This window comes from Chrysemys picta, chromosome 1, assembly GCF_011386835.1.
Source record: "Chrysemys picta bellii isolate R12L10 chromosome 1, ASM1138683v2, whole genome shotgun sequence".
In the NCBI taxonomy this organism is placed as follows: Eukaryota; Metazoa; Chordata; order Testudines; family Emydidae; genus Chrysemys; species Chrysemys picta.
The window spans coordinates 347,829,651-347,850,054 of record NC_088791.1 but is presented as its reverse complement, the minus strand read 5'-3'; the positions used below and the strand labels follow the sequence as shown (position 1 = coordinate 347,850,054).

General features: G+C 54.4%; 2 protein-coding genes across 3 annotated transcripts; one reads left to right on the top strand and one right to left on the bottom strand.

Annotated features, from left to right (window-relative positions):
• The first annotated feature begins 1,983 nt into the window (after positions 1-1,983).
• On the top strand, positions 1,984-13,145 carry TOMT (transmembrane O-methyltransferase). The gene is made up of 3 exons (XM_008172759.4): positions 1,984-2,382; positions 8,329-8,525; positions 9,070-13,145. Exons 1-3 carry the CDS (start codon positions 2,121-2,123, stop codon positions 9,388-9,390), a joined length of 780 nt encoding a protein of 259 aa, XP_008170981.1. The 5' UTR covers positions 1,984-2,120; the 3' UTR covers positions 9,391-13,145.
• On the bottom strand, positions 11,900-18,628 carry ANAPC15 (anaphase promoting complex subunit 15). Of its 2 annotated transcripts, none has more exons than XM_005292190.4 (4): positions 18,118-18,628; positions 17,078-17,137; positions 15,071-15,208; positions 11,900-13,627 (listed from the first exon to the last, which is right to left on the bottom strand). In XM_005292190.4, exons 1-4 carry the CDS (start codon positions 18,235-18,237, stop codon positions 13,580-13,582), a joined length of 366 nt encoding a protein of 121 aa, XP_005292247.1. In that variant the 5' UTR covers positions 18,238-18,628; the 3' UTR covers positions 11,900-13,579. The 2 variants fall into 2 exon arrangements, with proteins under 2 accessions (XP_005292247.1, XP_065452586.1); XM_065596514.1 differs by having other exon boundaries at positions 13,441-13,627; positions 18,408-18,542.
• Between the last annotated feature and the right edge of the window lie 1,776 nt (positions 18,629-20,404).

Genomic DNA, 20,404 nt, shown 5'->3' with positions numbered 1-20,404 from the left:
CCCGGTGCCCTTGCCCTGGAAATGGCCGAGGTGCCCCTAGAGAAGAGGAACCTTTCCAGGGTGTCCGCAGCAGAGTGCCAGGGGGCTCAGCCCAGCAGAGTGCCAGGGGGCTCAGCCCAGCGACGCTGCCCGGTAAAGGGGCAGCGCCGCGGCCTGCACAGACGGGGCCAGTAACCCGAGCTGGGCTCCTGCAGTGTATTGGGTTACACAATCAATAATTGAGTGGGTAGCGAAGCTGAGGGAGGGCAGCTGGTCTCTCACTGCCAGCGGTGCCCGGGCGAGCGCCAAAAGGCTCCGCAGACCATCCCTTGGCTGCAGGCTGGCAAGGAACAGACAGGTAGGCGCTCATCTCATCTCATGCTAGCTACAGGCAACGTGGGAGACAGGGGCAGCCCTAGCTGGAAGATACAGCGGCAGCAGATACTGGGGCAAGGCCCTCCGAACAGCTCTGGGGCGGGGAGCCCGAGGCTGGCTAAGGGGAATCCAAGAGGCAGCATTTTCCTCTGGCTACACTTCATGCCCTGGTGGAAGTGGGGCGTGAGACGGGGGTGTTGGGGGAAGGGATGCGGCTTTTAGCTCACGCAGCACTAGAGGCTCATGCACTAAGCTCAGAGGTCCCCGGTTTGATCCCGCCCGCCAACGACTGGGGTCTGTGGGGGTTACACCGGCACCATAGGCTGCAGTGGGACTTGGCACAGGGACAGCTGGGGCAGCTCTGCGCCACCTTGGGGGGCCTCCGACGCTGGAGAAACTCCTGAGGAGCCTGGTAACTGGATTTCCTGATGGAAAGCCAGACTCGGGGCCGGGGGGGCCCCCTGAGTCTTATCCGTGTGAAGGAGAATCTCAGGGTTGATTTAAACAGCTACCGGCGAGCTCCTGCTCTCAGTGACACGCACAAACGCGCCGGGGGGGGCCGCTCGGGCCACTCGCTACTGTAGCCGTGAGCAGACCCCAGGCTGAGCCATCACCTCGCCCTTTCCTGCAGACAGCCAGGTAACCTCTGCAGACGGGTCACACGGGCTGAAATCTGCTCCCTGTCCCCTCACGCCTGGGAAATCCAGGCCCCGAGTTTTGGGGAAGCTCCCATAGCAAGGGACAGCTGTAGGGCCGGTGTGACCTGGGTGTAGGGCTGCAGGGAGCTTCCTTCCGCCAGCGAGCCAGCCAGACCTGGCCCACCTGAGGGGCCACTCGCCAGAGCCAGAGGCAGCGCGGCTCGAGGGCGGAGCGAGGGCCTGAGCCAGGCGCTGAGGCTGGTAACAGTAACCGCTGGCGTCAGTGGCTCCCGACCCCACTGTAACAGAGACGATGCAACGTGAGCCTCTGACCTGGGGCGTTCAAACGGGCGCCCAGAGAGAGGCTTTGAAATCCCGAGCGGGCCGAGCGCCTCCAGCTTCTCTCAGCTTTGGTGGGAACTGCGGGGTGACCAGCCCCTAAGAAACCTCAGGGCTTTTGTGCTTCACTTCAGATGCCCAAGTTTGGAGACTGTGGCTGTAATGGCTCTGTGCCTCAGTTTCCCCATCTGCAACATGGGGGGGGGAGGGGATTGCACCTACAAGAGAGGAGTACAGCAACTAAGTAGTTACTGTAATATGTGTAAAGTGCCAGATGAGGCCAAACCAGACTCTTCCTGGGCTGGGAACCTAACCGCCCCCACAATGTATTCTGGCTGATTGTCCCTTGTGAACGGTCTCCACATGTTGACAGCTCTGCTCCGACGCTGACACGCAGCAGCTGGGCTCTCCGTCTGCCACAGGAGGCGGGGCGGGGCGGGAGGGGGGGAATGGGACATAAAAATCCCCACACACACCCCCATTAGCTAGGTTATGCCTCAGCTGTATTATGGTAGATCTCACAAGCTTTTCCAACGCTTTAGGAAGATACAATTCCCGTCCCGGTGAGCTCACAAGCAGCAAGCGAAGGGTATGAAATCGCTGGTAGCTGTAGTAGTAGTAGGCTGTTATCCTCTGATGTGGGCCCGCTGCTCGAGGAGGATACGTAACATCCCTGGCCCAGCAGGTTACACTCACCCAGATGGATCCATGCTCCGGCCCCCTCACCCACCCTTTGGTGTCTAGGTCTGTGGGGCTCCCACCCACCCTCTGCTCTGCACTGCTGCTGAGATGGTCTCCCCAGCCATTGCTCTGGCCTTCATCCCCTTCCTGGTCACCTTGATCATCCGCTACCGGCACTACTTCCTGCTCTTCTACCGGGCGGTGCTGGTGCGCCGGCTGCAGGACTGCCTGACGGGCATCTCCCGGGAGGAGCGGGCCTTCCAGTACGTCCTCACGCATGCCATCCCCGGCGACCCCCACCACATCCTCGAGACCTTCGACCAGTGGTGCTACCACTGCGAGTACCTCAGCAACGTGGGGCCTCACAAAGGTAAGGGCTCGCCCAGCCTGGAGGGGGTGCGGCACTGAAATGCAGCCGCCTCTGGGGCGGAACCCAGCAGCGGTTCAACAGCACACAGCAACGTCACATGACCATTTGAGAGAGGAAGAGGGGGGAAATAGCAAATCCACTGGCAATGTAGGGAGGTGTAAAAAGTACTGTAATTACCCCAGATGGAATTTGGCCAGGACACAGGAGTTCAGTCTCATTCTATTACGTTTTTATATCATGCATTAACCCCACAACTCGTGTGAGAAATACCCGGTGAGCGTTAGTGGCCACAAGTAACGCGTTTTATGTCCCCTCCTGCCCTATGCAGCCCCTCATCATCACACTGGGGCCTTAATTCAGTGCTGCCCCAGCACGCTCCCTGCTGAATCATATACTGTGGTGACAACAGCAGGGCTTCTGCCCCAGCACCAGCCTGGCCCTCTTACTACATTCCTGTGCTGTCCAGCATGATTGCTCAGAACTTCAACACTGGGCATGGAACGCAGCTCCTTCTGCTCCAGCCTCTGCCAAGTGAGAATCCCCATTAACAGCTGTGCAGTATAGGGCTTATGACACACAGGAGAGCAGACCTGACTCCACCTAGAACAGGGCAGTGGTGCACACAGCCACTAGCCAGCTCATCATGGTGTCTTTGTGCTGTTGTTCTCCCTTTGAACCAGGCAGAGGCGGGTGGGCAGGACAGACCTGTGCAGGGGATTAACATTTAGCACCCAGACGCTGTCATTCTCTTTAGCCCAGTCAAATTCCACGTGAGCCAGGCCTGAGACCCCACCCTGGCAGAGCCAGAATGAATGCACGTTCTGCAGGGAACTCTGCGCTATCCGTGGACGTCGGTCGAGTGTGCGAGGCCAGCGCAGGGATTCTTCCCTCAAAATAGATCTGGCTCTAGAATAGCTGCTGCGGGAGCTGCCCGACCTTTCCCCTCCAAGGCTTCTAGAGAGCGAGCTCTGTTAGCCAGGACCATGCTGCCTAGTAGTCAAAGCAGCAGCTGTAGCTAAGCCAGATTGGGGGGTGACGGGTTGGATCACAGAAACCCCCTTGGGAGCTGCCACCCAATGTGCCAAGACTACTTCTACCCCTGCCTTCCCTGCCAGCTTGGGGCCCCAGCACCGTCTCGCTGAGCCAGACACTCCGTCTGCTCCAACACAGACCCAGGGTCTGAATCACTTGCCCCAAAGCGGCAGGTTTACCTGAAAACAGCTAACAGAAGTGTGCTTGTCTTTAGCACTCAGAAGCACTCAGATGCCCAACTCCCAATGGGGTCTAAACCCAAATAAATCCGTTTTACCCTGTATAAAGCTTATGCAGGGGAAACTCATCAATTGTTCGCCCTCTATAACACTGATAGAGAGATAGGCACAGCTGTTTGCTCCTTCAGGTATTAATACATACTCTGGGTTAATTAATAAGTAAAAAGTGATTTTATTAAATACAGAAAGTAGGATTTAAGTGGTTCCAAGTAGTAACAGACAGAACAAAGTAAGTCACCAAGCAAAATAAAATAAAATGGGCAAATCTATGTCTAATCAAACTGAATACAGATAATCTCACCCTCAGAGATGCTTCAGTACGTTTTTTCCTCAGACTGGACACCTTCCGGGCCTGGGCAAAATTCTTTCCCCTGGTACAGAGCTTGTTCCAGCTCAGGTGGTAGCTAGGGGATTCCTCATGCTGGCTCCTCCTTCCCTTTGTTCTCTTCCACCCCTTTATATATCTTTTGCATAAGGCGGGAACCCTTTGTCCCTATGGGTTTCCACCCCCCTTCACTGGAAATGCACCAGGTTAAAAATGGATTCCAGTTCAGGTGACATGATCACATGTCACTGCAAGACTTCATTGCCCACTTGCCAGCACACATATACAGGGAGACTTACAGGTAAAACACAGCCACCTGCAGACAATTGTCCTGGTTAATGGGAGTCATCAAGATTCCAAACCACCATTAATGGCCCAAACTTTGCATAATGACAATAGGTCCTCAGAGTTATATTTTATATTTCTAGGTTCAGATACAAGAGTGGTACGTTTATACTAATAGGATGATCACACTCAGTAGATTATGAGCTTTGTAATGATACTTTACAAGAGACCTTTTGCACGAAGCATATTCCAGTTACATTATATTCACTCATTAGCATATTTTATAAAATCATATAGACTGCAACATCACAGGGGGTTTGAATCCTCACTAGATGGCTCCATGGGGAAGAGTTTTGCAGCAGAAGCCCCCACGCTGGGGGAAGAACAGACTCCTGGCCTCCCAGTGGGAGGGGATGAAAATGTCTCCTATAGACACAATCACTAATGAACACTCCCATGTGGGAAGCTAGGATTAGAACCGTGCTCCCTTGGCTCCCCAAGCCCTGGGTAGCTCCCCTGGAGCTACAGGGGAGCTCATCTAGGCCCTCCCTTTGTTCTCTCAGCAGGCCTGGGCAGGCGAGGCCAGCCCCAGCCCCCCACAGCTAGGATGTTCCAGTGAGCAGGCCAGGAGGGAGAGTTCCTGGTGAGGAGTCTGAGACTGACTTCCAGGGAGCCTTCCTGCTACAGCCCCCCAAGCCCTCCTAAAATGAGCCAGCCCAGGGCTGCGGGTGCCTGAAGTAGCCAGCTCGGGCAGGGTCCCTGGTCCGGGCAATGCCTGGCTCCCACAGAGGGAGCAGTGTGGGGAAGCCGGCCTGGCCAGACCTGCCCCCTGCTCAGCTGCGCTCCCTGTGGAGGAGGGGGGAGGGTCCCCTGGTTTATACCAGGAGCTGCAGGCAGAGGGTTAAGTTTCCAGCCTGCTGAGCCTGGGAGGACAGAGCAGCCGCTTTGGGTGGGAGGTGCTGACGTTGGAAACACGCCAGGGCCGTGCCAGGAAACAAATACACCTGGGTCTGGCCCAGCGCTGATTCACGATGGCCAGCCTAGACCCCGGCTTTCCTCGGGGGACCGGAGAGCAGCAGCACGCTATCGGGAGAGCCGTGTCCCGGGGGGTCCCGTCCACAGCTGCCAGCCCAGGCCTCAGGGAGGAGCCGTGCCAGGAAACTAAACAGCACAGGCTGCGTCAGCCACTGAGCCCTGGGGGCCAGTGAGAACCACGGGGTCTCTGTTTCCAGTAGCCTCAGTGAAGTATCCCCAGACCTGCAGGAACCCTGATCTAGGGGATGGGGGAATTAGCCTCCCCGGCCGTTCAGTCTTTGGCTGCAATGACATATCTGTACAAGATGCATCATAATTATATCATAATCATATTCCTATGGTGAGTATGGGGTGCGGAGTGTCACAGCCAGTACCCTAGGAGTCCCACTGAAACCCCATTTTGAGACTGTATGTGGTGCCAGAGGTAAATGTCCCCCTACGTGCAGTGCACACTCCCTGCCTTCTGAGACTGCCGCAGCCGGCGGCCCCATTCTTTGCTCAGGCTGATGGCTGGCGCGTTAGGGCAGTGGTCCCAGCATTGCAAAACCCTTTGGCCTTTCACTGCCATGAGCCCACGGCACAGACTAAAGTGCTCCGTGATTACGGACCCGCCTGCCAGACGCGCGCTGAGAACAGGGCTGCGTCGTCGGGAGGCGCGCGAGCGAGTTTGAGGGTAGGGGGAGAAATTGCCTGCTGTCTATAGGGCCAGCACATCACGTAGTCCCACCCGCAGCTGGGGTGGCATGTATGGGGGAGCACAGCTGTGCTTAACCCAGCGCCTCCCCTTGAACAACGTGGGACATCAGCAGTGGGGGCTGCATTCCCTGTTAGCTGGTGGGGAGCCGGGGAGGGGAATCTCTCCAGCAGCATCACCCCCCCATTAGAGCTTTCCTGGGAGGAATGGGATATGGTTGGGAGGAACGGGGACTATTTATAAGAGCCGCTATGTATATGTCATCATCGCCCTCTGCTGGACAGAGTCTGATCTATGCGAGGAATTGAGCAAAGCCACTTGTAAACTGAGTTCCAGGGTGTAAAAAGTCAAGGAGTGGGGGGAATCATTTAAGGCAGTGAAGAAAACTCAGAGTTTGCCCTATTCTAGCACCTACCCTTCAAGGAGCGCCAAATGTTTATTATTATTCAGCACTGACACAGCACCTAAAGGCCCTGTACAAACACTAGCCTCTAACTGCTACCTTCCTTGCAGACAGGGAAACTGAGGCACCAAGCAGGAAAGTAACTTGCCTGAGATCACTGTGGCAGCACTTGGGAGCAGAACCTAGGAGCTCTAATGCCAAACCCTGTGTCTTGACCACAAGGCCATTCTGCCTCCTTAGAAGCAGCTGGAAGTAATGGGGTGAAGTGGGACTTTTCGGTAGCCTCTCAAAGACATTGTCCCAAGAACAGGATCTCTGGGAAGCATCACTCAGATGGTGAGGCTGAGAGCCAGGATGGATAAAAAAGGATGATTTAAAAAAAAAAACAGATTTTATTTTATTTAAATTGGATTTTTTAACATTTAAATTAAATACAAGGTTTATTTGGATTTAAATAAACCTCTTTAAAATTAAATTTGAAATTGGCAACCTATGTTAAGGCCTAAACTTATTATAATTTATTAGAATCTAAATTAAATACACAAAATACTAAGTAGTGCATGTTTGCTGCCAAGTTTTTCAAAAAGTGAAATTACTGAACTGGTGGAAGTCACCGGACCTTGGACCCAGACTTTGTTGAAGGGCTAAACGAGCTTTTGATACCAGTAGCCTTTTCTACGGCTGCAACGAGAATATTTTCTTCATTTCAGTTTATTCAGCCACTTTGATTCAATGACTAGTTCATTCAATGTCCTAAACCAGGTGAGAATTGAAAAAGCAGGAAAGCTTGTATTCCTTTTCCAATCTCTGAATAAAAACAAGGTATGTGAGAGGGTGAGATCGACTAGTTCTAAAATCTTGAAGGACGTGGTGACCAGAAACAATCAGTTCAGTTCACTAACGACACATCATACTTCCTTGGTTTAATAAATCAGTTAGTTTTACATAAAAAATATGTTTTGATAAACTTTTTTTTCTTATGTATGCAGCATATTCAGGGCCGACGAGGGGGGTAAAAGCCGGTACAAATTACTGGGGCCCGACGGTCTGAAAGGAGGCCCAGGGCCCGGCTTCCCTCCCTCTCGTCGCCTTACCGGAGCCCGGCGGTCCAGAAGGGGGCCCAGGGCCCGGCTTCCCCCGCTCTCGTTGGCCCTGTTTAGCCGGTCCGCCCTTGCCGGGGGACCCGGAAAAAAAATTTTCACCGCCCTTGCTGGGGGGCCCGAACCCGCTCTCGGCGGCCCTGAGCATATGTAAGGTAGTTTTAGTTTAAATTTTTCTTTTTTTTCTTTTGCATTTTTAATTGAATTTGAATTTCTATTCAAATAGATCTTCACACAAATCACAAGTAAAAAGTTAACCATCTAGTAAAAGGAAATGCATCATTCACAATTTTCTAACACAAAAAAACCTAAAAATGAAGAATCTAAAGAAATGCCCATGAAGCGAAGTCATTGCTTAAGTCAATGTGTATAGCTGTCGCTCAGCCTCCGGGAGGTTGGCAAAACAAGCCCCCCATTTAGTTACAGAGGCTAGATTTATTTGCAACTCAACATGTTTCAATGGTAACAAACCAGTGAGCCACAATCTTTCATGAGGAAACGTAACGAAAAAGTACAAATGCAAAACGTGATTGAAATGGATGATTTAAAACAAGGTTTCCTCCTTGCCGATTAAAACTGGTGATTTAACGCTTTTTGATTTACATCAGTTCCCCCGGTTAGGAGCCGTGTTACCTGGGGTGATCAGAACTGGAGAGGACAGAGCCCTGGGGAACAGACCTCAGGGGACAGTCCTGCCCTGGCCAAGGTTGGGGAGCCCAGATGGCCCCATCAGGCTTTTCCACCTTCTGGGTGGGTTACCTAGAGTGTGGGGCTGGAGGGGGCGCGCGCATCTCCAGGTGAGCTGACCTGGCGAGGCTCCTTCTGCCCTCTAGGTAAGATCCTGGACCGTCTGATCTATGAGAACACGCCGCTCACCGTGCTAGAGCTGGGCACGTACTGTGGTTACGCCACCATCCTCATGGCCCAGTGTTTGCCCATGGGTGCCCGGCTCTACACCGTGGAGATGGACCCACGCAATGCCGCAGTGGCCGAGAAGGTCATCCGCCTGGCCGGCTTCGACGAGGACACTGTGAGTAGCCCCCTCCCCCAGTGCTTTCCATGGACTATAGAGGCATGGCTGGCTCCCAGCTTATTCTGAACTAGCCTCAGTGAAAAGAGGCTGCCAGGAGAGAGTGGTTCTGGGGGCAGAACCCGACAGCGTTTCTGCTCCAGCACCGGGGGGCAGCAGCCAGCATAGGCCCCAGCCAAGGGAATTGCAGATGGGAGAACAGAATTCCTTGGCTCGGAATTTGGCCCAGACACTGGTTAACGCCCAATCTCGTAGCCTCACTTCCCCAGACTGTGTGATCTGAGTGTCAATTGCCTCCGGTCCCCCTGTGGTTTCAACTGGCTGAGCTACTCCTCTCCACTTCCTGTCTCAAATGGCCGAGCAGCGTTCCAGTTGGCTGTTGAACAAGCTGCTGAATTCCGCCCCAGAGACGGTTGCATTTTAAAGGGCCGATCCCAGGCTGGTTGGCCCCTTGGTTTGCACCGTGCCATGAAATCCCGCAGGAGGGCCATGCTGTTCATTGGGGGGGACCCCCCGCTGACCTCCCCACCTCTCCCCAGCGCAGGTGGAGCTGATTGTGGGCGCCTCAGAGGAGGTGATCCCGCAGCTGAAGGAGAAGCACGGCCTGCTCAAGGCCGACTTTGTCTTCATGGACCACTGGAAGCGCTGCTACCTGCGGGACCTGCAGCTGCTGGAGGCCCACGGCCTGCTGCTCGAGGGAGCCACCATTGTGGCCGACAACGTGGTCTTCCCCGGCGCGCCCCATTTCCTGCAGTACGTCAAGACCTGTGGCAAGTACCAGTGCAAGATGCACAGGACCAGCTTGGAGTACTTCCGGGCCATCCCCGACGGCATGGCCGAACTCACCTACACTGGCCTGGACTGAGCTCTCGCGGCCAAGGTGGGGCTGCCAGGCTGGGCCCCGTCCTGCCCTGCCAGGGGTCCAGCTGGTGCTGCACCAGAGCTGAGGGGTGTCTGGGCTTGGGGGCCATGTAGAGATGCCCAAAGGCTGGGTCTGGTGGGTGGGTGTGTGCACACGTGCATACGGCCTCGCCACGCTGCCCGATCTGCACGTGAGCCCGTCTCTGCTCTGTATGTATAGGGGCCAGAGTCTGTTCTCATTTCCACTGGCGTGAATCCAGAGCGACTCCAGAGTACTCTGCGTTCACACCAGCAGCTGTGAGATGAGACTCACGTTCACACAAGCTGCACTGTTTGTGAAGGAACGGGAGTCTCCCAGATAGGTCTGCTGCACTGTATGAACGAGCGGCGCACGCGTGCACACACCCAGGCTGCAGCCACCACTCAGAGGTTTTGTTTGCCCCCCACCTTTTGCCCCACTCCCATTGCTCCTGTCTTCATGCCTTCTCCTACACCTGGGACTGCCGACCTAGCCCCTCCCCCACAGGCATTAGGCCCCCTCTCCCCCTTTCAAATCCCTCCTCCAAACTTTCCCTATCTGGAGATTTAAAGGGCCAGAAGAAAGCAGCCCCGTCATCCCGGCCCTCCTGTTGTGTCCTGCGACAGGGCCTTTGTCTTTCCGGGGTTCCTGTGCAGTGCTGGGCTGACCCTCAGCGCGCAGCAAAGCAGCCTGCAGGGGGTGTCCACCCTAGGAAGCAACCCCTTTCCCCCCAGTGACACCAAGCTCCCCTGCTCTGCGCTCCTCCCCGCCGGTTACTATGAGCACCATTCATGTAGGGGACAGCCCTTGTTACCCAGGGCCACCAGAACCCTATGGTTCAGCTGGGATTGGGAGATGGGTCTGAGCACACAGCATGGACTAGTGACTGGCTGGTTCTCCGGAGTGTAATCAGCTGGCTTCCCTGAGCCAAGCAGGCCGGAGCGTGTACCACCCGGGCCAGCAGAGAGGGTGGCAGAACGCCGGGGCTCTGTTCCTGGCTCACTGGGCAAGTCACTTCACCTCTCTGTGCTAAAAGGTTCCTAAACCCCATTTACAAAAACCAGACAGTAAAGCCAGGGGGACACATCTCCTCTCTCAGGCTTCAAAAGTCACTTCATTGGGGGGGGGATAGCTCAGTGGTTTGAGCATTGGCCTGCTAAACCCAGGGTTGTGAGTTCAATCCTTGAGGGGGCCACTTAGGGATCTGGGGCAAAAATCAGTACTTGGTCCTGCTAGTGAAGGCAGGGGGCTGGACTCGATGACCTTTTGAGGTCCCGTCCAGCTCTATGAGATAGGCATATCTCCACCCTCCAGACACAATATTTAAATAAATCCCAAAAATATCATCCTGTGACCTTAACTCTGACCCTAGGAGATGGCAATACAAGGCAGAGTTTAGAGTGAAATATGGACTGATCTATCATAGATGGAAGGTGCTAAGCTCCTACAGTGAGAAAGGATGGTCCAGGGGTTAGGGTGCTGACTTAGAGCTGAATTCAATTTCCTGCTCTACCACGGACTTGCTTGGGCTAGGTCCCATTTTCCCCATGCCTCAGTTCCCCTTCTGTACAATGGGGATAACTGCACTGCTGTGCATAGGGTATGAGACGATAAATCCATTGTGGCTTGTGATGAGCTCAAATACTATTGTATGTTACAGATAAGAAGACAGAAAATATCATATTACCTCTATATAAATCCATGGTACGCCCACATCTTCAATACTGCGTGCAGATGTGGTCACCCCATCTCAGAAAAGAAATATTGGACTTGGAAAAGGTTCAGAAAAGGGCAACAAAAATTATTAGGATGAGAACTGCTGCTGTATGAGGAGAGATTAATAAGACTGGGACTTAAGTAAATCAGGAAGTGTTATTTACTCCTTCTCATAACATAAGAACTAGGGGCTATCAAATGAAATTAATAGGCAGCAGGTTTAAAACAAACAAAAGGAAGTATTTTTTTCACACAACACACAGTCAACCTGTGGAACTCCTTGCCAGAGGATGTTGTGAAGGCCAAGACTATAACAGGGTTCAAAAAAGAACTAGAGAAGTTCATGGAGAATAGGTCCATCAATGGCTATTAACCAGGATGGGAAGGGATGGTGTCCCTAGCTTCTGTTTGCCACAAGCTGGAAATGGGCAACAGGGGATGGATCACTTGATGATGACCTGTTCTGTTCATTCCCTCTGGGGCATCTGGCACTGGCCACTGTTGGAAGACAGGATACTGGGCTAGATGGACCTTTGGTCTGACCCACTATGGCCGTTCGTATGTTCTTAACTTGGGGCAGATAAGTACTTACCCACTGCACTGCCACTGAAAGCCCTTTGAAGTGTTTGGCTAAGTGCTAAGCATTTTCTGCACACTGTAGTGAGCCTGAGATAGGACCAACCCAGCCCCACATCCATCCACCCCCCAACTTTAGGCCTGGAGCCAAACTTGGTGTCTCGCCCCACCCTCTCTAATGGATGGAGCCAAACACCTGCCTTTGGGGGCCAAGCAGATCCCAAAGTGAGCTTTATTACTGGGGCCCACCGTGACAGGCACGAAAGGTGAATCTTAAGGTTAAAGGGACAGCAAAAGAACAAAGCAGATTACCTTAGTAAATAAACAAAAGCCCCAGACTGAGCTTAACACACTAGATAGGTAGGATACAAATGAACAAATTCTCACCCTCAGTGATAAACGGGCTGGCAGATTCTTAAGGCACAAGTTGCCTCGGCTTTCCCAGGTTTTCTTACACAAGCTAAAGATCTTAGCCTGGGACCATCACTTCTCCCAGATCAGTCTTTGTTCCTCAGGTGTTTTCAGCTGTGTTGTTGTAGGGAGAGTGAGGACCCCTCACGTTGTCATTGTCCCTCTTTTATATCTTCCCCCCACTTACTGGAAAGCTTTTTTGCTGTGACCTGGGTCAAAGAATTCCCATTCTGTAGAGCTCTCTCTGAGAGGTTTCTATTGCACACAGTTCCTGGGGTGGCGCTTGTGTGCATTTCCTCAATAAGCCACTAACATTGTTTGGCCTCATCCAAAGTAGCCCATTTGAAATACAGAGACATGGTCAATATTCCCAGCTTCAGATACAACAATGATACATGCATACCAATTGGATAAACACATTCAGTAAATCATAACCTTTCCACTGATATCGTACAAGACCCATCTTGCACAGTCTCTCTTAGTTAGACCATATTCGTAGCATAACCTTATTTCTAGGAAGAATACGGGGCGTAACGTCACACCCATATCTACACGACTCAGGCACTATGCTCCTGCCTCACGGCAATCGGGGGCCTATCTCAGGGCAGCCTGATTGCAAAGGCTGCTGACCAGATGTGGCCGTGTGAGCCAAGCCAGGAGAAACATGTTGGTTTTGTCTGTTCTTTAGACTGTAACAAAGCCACTGACGGGCCACTTATTGCTGAGCTAAACTGCCTGGCCGCCGGGGACTTCCTGGGCCCAGCGCGATAGACGGACGTTACAGTGGGGTTTGTAAAGCGCTCTCTGATGTGTCACTCTGGGAATGAAATGACAGGTGAGCATCCCGGTTACTCTCCATTAGGTGAAATGAGAACGGCTCCCTGGGTCACTGGCTCTATGGTAGGGCGAAGCCCCTTTATATGAAGTGACAGAGACGGTCTCTTACTAAATATACGTACAGCACCCAGCACACTGGGGCCTTAATCCTGGGTGAACTTCCAGGTGCTACTGTAATACTACTATTAAAAAACCTCAAAGAATTGTTTTGAAGTGTTATTTATTGGAACCCCCCCACATTTCTGTGAGCGCCAGAGATGCACAAAGCCAGCCCCGGCTGCTCTGTCCCACCCCGGTCGTCCCGTGATCCCATGTAGAGCTGTACGTTAACAGCAGCTGCCCTGGCGCAGGTAACATGGGCAGGCGCTGAGACCGAAAGCTTCTCTCCAGCTGGCTCCATTGTGGGGCCTGAGGCTGAGCCAGATTCGGTTCACAAAATAATCACGAGACAGACAGCAGTAGGGACACTTCCCTAACCAGGGCTTCCAAGTGCTGCTGTCCATCAGACCCTGTGCTGACGAGCCGTCCCATCTGATGCCCCTAGGCAATGCCAAGCCAGAAGGCAGAGCTCTCCTACCCTCCTTCAGCTCCAGCGGACGCCAGCAGCCTTTAACCTGGTCAAGATGCAGCCGTGTCAGATCATCCACTGGTCTTGGTCTTGCTCAGCTCCTTCCATGTCCACCTTGGGCAAACGACACAGGAAGGATAGTCCTTCAGCTTTCCCGAGTCCATTCCCAGCGGATAGCCCACAGTGAGGCTGGCCCTCGGAAGGGACACGTTGTGGGAGGGAGAGACGGGAAATGGGAGGCAGGACTCCTGGGTTCTATTCTCAACTCTGCTGCTAAGTGACATGGGACAAACCAGCATCTTTGTTCCTCAGTCTGTCAGACTGGGGGCATGGCTACACTTGCAGCTGTAGAGCGCTGTGAGTTAAACCAGCCTTCGGAGAGCGCGGTAGGGAAAGCGTTGCAGTCTGTCCACACTGACAGCTGCCAGCGCACTGGCGTGGCCACATTAGCAGCTCTTGCAATAGCCACAGAGAGCACTGCATTGTGGTAGCTATCCCAGCATGCAAGTGGCAGCAACGTGCTTTTCAAATGAGTGGGGTGGGGTAGAGTGTGACAGGGAGTATGTTGTGTGTATGTGTGTGTGGGGGGGGGGGTTTGGGGGGCTGAGAGCATGTCAGCATGCTGTTTTGTAAGTTCAGATAGCAGCAGACCCCCCTCTCCGCCGCCGCCTCTCTCTCTCTCACACACAGCATTCCACAGTAATATTTGCTTTGTCTCGGGGCAGATAAGCAGCCGGCTGTCAGAAATGGAGCTTTCAAAGAGCATATCCAAAGCAATGACAAGAGTGGCCACTTGACTTAAGGGGATTATGGGACATTTCCGGAGGCCGATCAGAGCGCAGTAATGCAACACCTCGTCCACACGGACATCCGGGCGTTTCAGCCAACGTGCAACAAGTGTTAATCTTCTCGCCGAGGTGGAATACCAGGAGCGCTGTAGCCCTGGAGTCAGGGCGCTCTACGTGCCTTGCCAGTGTGGATGGGGAGTGAGCTAGGGTGCCCAGGGCTGCTTTAATGTGTTCTAACTCGCAAGTGTAGCCAAGCCCTGGGACAGTGATATTCCCCAGCTCCCGGGGGGTGACTGGAAAAGTCACTGAGACAGCTCGGAATTGCTTCCGGTCTCTGGAAATAATACCAATCCCTGGAGCTCTCCCAGCTCCCGACAGGGTTCCTGCAGCAAGAGGGAGGGATTTACCAGCAGGGCTGAGAAAGTGAGAGGAAGCTGCCTGGAGACCCCTGCGATGGGGGGTCCTGTGAGCCATCTGTACAGGTTGTTTCATCAGCCCAGTGTCAGGAACAGAGACTGGAGCTGGGGTTGGATGATCAGGCAGCTCATTCTCACGTGGGGCTCGGGGGTGCTAGGGGAAACTCCCAGATTGACCTGTCCTGCTCCCCTGCCTGGGTATCGCTGCTTTCCCTGCTGGGAGATGGACGTAGCTGGGTAGTGTCGCGTCCACAGATCCCAGCCACCTCTCTGCGTGTTCCCCCACGCACTGGGATCTGTGGACGCGAGAGTGGCTCAGCTGCTGAGGTTCACCAGGCCCCACCCCAACGTACCTCATTGATCTCCCCATCGTCCGGGGACTCGTTATAATCGTTCATCTCGTCCATGTCCTGCATGTCCTCGTCATCCTCGGAATCCTCTTCACTGTCTTCATCGTCTTCATCATCCTCCTCTTCCTCCTCATCGTAATGCTGCAGACGCCAGGGTAACCCACAGCTGTCAGCCCCCTGCAGCACCGCTCCCCAGACGGCCCTTAAGCCCCATTCCCCTGGCTCTGCAGCTCTTGCCTCCCGTGGTGGCACTTTCCCTCCCCCAACCCTAGGAATCAACCCGTCCTCTGTCCCAGAACCCCCTGCACCAGTACTCGGTGCCATCAGCTCCCACAGCACTCTCCCTCCTCTCAGCAGCCCTTCCGGCTCACCCACCCACATGCTGGGGCCCACAGATCTCCCATAGCCTGTAGTTCAGTTCCGCACCAAGGGTGGTGAGCTGGTAAGGCGGGGGTGGGAGACACTCCCTCCCCACTCAGCATCAGACCCATGGAGGAACCGCACCACTAACGAACACAGGAGAGTCGCAGAGTACAGCAGATCACTTCCCATTCACCCCGCTTCCTAGCATGGAATCTCTCCCTCCTCCCCGCCAGGGTCTCGCTTCATGGAGACCGCCTTTCCAGAGGCGGTGGCTAGTGGGAATACAGTGAGCCCCTCCAGATTGTGGGCTGAGTGTATGGCCTCCCTGGTGCTCCAAGCCTGAGGGAGGGGAGGAGGGTCTCGTCATTTTCCAGATCACAGGGAGCTTCTAAGGAGCTGAACCCCAAGGAGCCCCTGGCAGTCACATGTGAACAGAGTGTTCCAATGCCCTCTAGTGATGGCTCTAATTATAGTTAGGGCCCCACAAATTTTTTGCAAATACCCTGTTTCCCCGAAAATAAGACAGTGTCTTATATTAATTTTTGCTCCCAAAGATGCGCTAGGTCTTATTTTCAGGGGATGTCTTATTTTTCAGAAATGAAAAATGCCTTATTATCGGTGGATGCCTTATTATCGGGGAGGTCTTATTATCGGGGGGATGCCTTATATTACAAGGAGAGGCAAAACTGTAAGTAGGCCTTATTTTCGGAGGATGTCTTATTTTCGGGGAAACAGGGTAGGAACTAACACAAAATAAAACATAAGAACATAAGTGCGGCCGTACTGGGTCAGACCAAAGGTCCATCCAGGCCAGTATCCTGTCTACCGACAGTGGCCAATGCCAGGTGCCCCAGAGGGAGTGAACCTAACAGGCAATGATCAAGTGATCTCTCTCCTGACATCCATCTCCACCCTCTGACAGACAGAGGCTAGGGACACCATTCCTTACCCATCCTGGCTAATAGCTATTAATGGACTTAACCGCCATGAATTTACCCAGTTCTCTTTTAAACAAACTCGCTTGCAGAGGTGGCTCTTTTCCCAAGGGGCTGGGCCCGGCTCCCTGCTTTGGGCATTGCACCCAGGTACGCAGGGCTGCAGCGCCACTCACTCAAATTTGGCCTGGCCACCCCATTGTCATCACGACGGAGGGGTGGCCAGGCCAAACCTCAGCGGTGCTGACCCTGTGCGCCGTGTCGCAACGCTCCGAGCAGGGAACCGGGCCCAGTCATGCAGAACAGGAGGCGCTGCTGTGGGGTGGGCTTGTCTTGCAACCCCCCTGGGTCTCTCCCCACCACGCAAGATCCAATGCCCCGCCCCCTCCGGGCTTCCCATCTCCCCCCAGGGGCAAAACCCAATTCCCCCTGCCTCCCACATGGATAAAATGGAACAACACTAAATCCCCCCCCCCCCCCCCCCCCCCGCAAAAAAACCCCAATAAAAATAATTTCATGGGGCTGTAGTTATAGTACTACTCAGCACAGGTGAGCGCTCTACTGGACTACACTACCCAGAATCCTCAGCAGGAAGTTATGTGCACCTGTTTAGCCAGTTAAAAACCCAGCACATTGGATTGTTAACCGCACAACCTCCAGATCTTAACAACCAAAACCCTACAGCACAGGAAAAGGGCGCCAGGATTCTTACCTCGGAGGCAGGTTTTCCTATAGGGACCAAATTATTGTCTTTTTCGGCAATACTCTGCAGCTGGGGGGGAAAACAGCCAGAGGAAAGTCAGTCTGAAAAAGCTGATGCTACACAACGCCTCAGCACAGTACCCTCCAAATCAACTGTCTGAGGGGGATAAAAATCAGCCTGGGTTTACCCTGGGAAGGTATTGCGCAATAAAGCCATTCCCTTTCTTTTAAAACAGCCAGGATTGGCCGTTGGCAGAGGCAGGACACCAGAGTAGATAGAACAATTGTCTGATCCATTATGCCAGCTGCTAAGTAATCTGGAGCGCTTGGGTCACGAAAGATTCAAGGGTAAACTGCTGCTGAAATGCAGCCACTTCTGGGTGGCAGCTGCTTAAAAAGTTGCCTTGTGTTATGTGCTTAGGCCAGCAAGTGGAGAAGACTGTATCCAACTGAAACCACAGGCTGAATTTACGCAGGTTTCAGAGTAGCAGCCGAGTTAGTCTATATCCGCAAAAAGAACAGGAGTACTTGTGGTACCTTAGGTTGAATCTATTTCCCCAGGTTAAGTATCCTCGCACCTCTGGTCAACTGTCTGAAATGGGCCATCTAGATTATCACTACACAAGTTTGTTTTTTCCCGCTGAGTTGGTATGGCTACTTCCACCTTTTCATGCTCGGTCTGTGTAGATATCTTCCTACTATAGGTTCCAGTCTATGCATCTGATGAAGTGGGCTGTAGCCTACGAAAGCTTATGCTCAAATAAACGTGCTAGTCTCTAAGGGGCCACAAGTACTCCTGCTCTTTTTGTGAATTTACAGAGATTACCCACAGGCCCTGGGGCTCACAAAACAACTGCCAGGGGGAATCTAATGACCCCAAGAGCCCAGGACCTTGATTTTACATCTCCTCTGAAGGCGGGCTCTCCCTGCAGCCCAGCTCCCCAGCATCAGCAGCTCAGCACTGGGTCTCTGACGCCCATCGCTGCACCCCCGGGACCCCGCCGCTCACCCCCCGGCCCCCGCCGCTCAGCCCCGGGCCCCGCCGCTCACCCAGGCCTGGTGCTGCTGCTCCTGCTGCTGCAGCTCGTTCTCGTCCACGCAGGGCCGGTCCAGGTTGAACCAGAGGGACTCGGTGACGCGCGGGAAGAGCGAGGGGAAGAGCGTGGACATGGCTCGGGGGGGGGGGGGGGCGGTGCACGTGGTTTGAGGGGGGGTCGCACCCGGGATGGGGCTCCAGGGGTAGGAGGGGGCGGGGTTCCCGAGAGGGGCGGGGCTTAGGGGGCGGGACTTCCGGGCCAGCTCCGGAGCCACGCGGAGTGGTACGAGGCAGCTCCACTCACCGGACACCAGAGCCGTGCCCAGACTGCGGGCGGGGGAAGGAGGGCGTGACCTGGAAGCATATTTTCCTGCGCGCCGGAAGTGACGGTGTGGGAGCCGCGGTAGCCCCTCGCCTTACGCATGCGCCGTACTAGGGAGGCTCGTGTCGGTAGCGAGAAATCGCGTCCCCACCCCCACCCCGCCTGGGGCGTGCCAGTGGCTGGCCTTAGCCCCGCCCCTCGGCAACCCCGGCGGCCGGAAGTGGGGCAGGTCCCGCCCCCAGGGGCTGCTGGGGCCGCCGGCTACATGCCCCTCCCCCCGCGCTGCGCGTGCCAGGGGCGCTGTGACGCGGGGCAGCGCGCGGGGGTTAAAACCCCGGGGGGCGGGGCTGCTCCCGCGCGCAGGGTCCCACGGCACCAGTGCTGGGGTCGGGCGGGAATTACCCCCCCCCCCCTTGCGGGACACGTTAACTCTACAATTGCCCCCCCCCGGGCCCCTGGCACCGACCCCCCCAACCCGCCCAGCGCGCAGGAGAACACCCCCCCCGCCCTCCCGGGCAACTGCCTCTGGGCAGCCCCGGCTCGTCCCCAGCCCCCCCCAGCAGCGTGTCGCGTCCTGAGCCCCATGCGATCGGTGGGGAAACTGAGGCACGGGGCTGCCCCAAACATGGCGGTCCGGCGGCGCGCCTGCGGGAGGTCCGCTGGTCACGCAGCTTCGGCGGCATGCCAGTCCCGCACCTTTGGCGTACCCGCCGCGGGACTGCCGCCCTCACAGCGACTGGCAGGCCACCCCCTGCGGCTTGCCGCCCCGGGCACGCGCTTGGTGCGCTGGTGCCTCGAGCCGCCCCTGTTCACTAGGCCACCATGGTGATAATCTCTAGTAGCCCTCAGAGCAGGTGTGGGAGTCTATATTTGTTTGTAAAGCACCACTTAAATTAGTATTAATATTGATGTAAAACCATCTGTAAGGCCTGGCTTGACAAAGCCCTGGCTGGGATGATGTAGTTGGGGTTGGTCCTGCTTTGAGCAGGGGGTTGGTCTAGATACCTCCTGAGGTCCCTTCCAACCCTGATCTATGGTTTTATGATCTGGTCCTTAGCTGCATCAACAAGGAATCCAGGGGAGCTCTGGTATTTTCAAGGTGTATTTATCATCTCTCCAGAGGCTGCGACAGAGCAGCAATTGGCCGGCCAGTGAAAGAGTTAACAGTATTTTAATACTTTGGGTCATTTCCTTTTGTTCCTCGGCCAACCCCAGCAAAATGTTCCTGCTGTCATAAAAAAGCCAGAACACTCTGCCACAGGCCCACAGCCAAGGCGATTGTGCAATAAACCCCATCAAAGTCATGGGGAGTTCTAACACGGCAATCAGGAGACATTGTGAAAGTTTGTCATGGCTGGAATCTAGTGTCTTGTTTGCGGAAGGCGTGGACTGTGTTGAGACTTGGTGCACCCATGCAGGCATGTTCTAGTGAGCTTGGCGTGAGCAAGGAGCTGTATGCCCTACCTCCCAGGCGGGTGGTGGAGATCAGACAGTTAATAAAGTGCTTTTGATGATCCGGGCTAGTTATGAATAAATGCCTCGGCTCATTTGGACAGAAACAGGCCCATGGGGTTTACAGACTCAGGCAGCCCCTCTAGATTTGCAAGATTAGGAAGGCAGCATGCCTAAGGGGATGGTGTCTTGTCCAGAATGCTCTTTACTCCTCTGAGATGATTGTGGGGCTTGAACGTCCCACAGTGGACATTGGGATGAGACAGGGTGGTGCAGTGGTTAGGGCCCCTGTCTCTGGCCTGACACAGCCCTGCTAACTCCTGGGGGATCCCGGTGTAGTAGAAAGAGAGCCTGAGACATGAGGCCTGGTGTAAGAGACCTGGTATGAGGCCCGAGGTTTAAACTAAAGTAGTGGTCAAGCCCTGCTGCTATGAAGCAAAGGTAGTAAGAGTCAAGCTGGGAGCAGAAGTCAGGCCCTGTTATAAAACATGCCTGCTTACAAGTTCACAGAACCTGGCAAGAACATG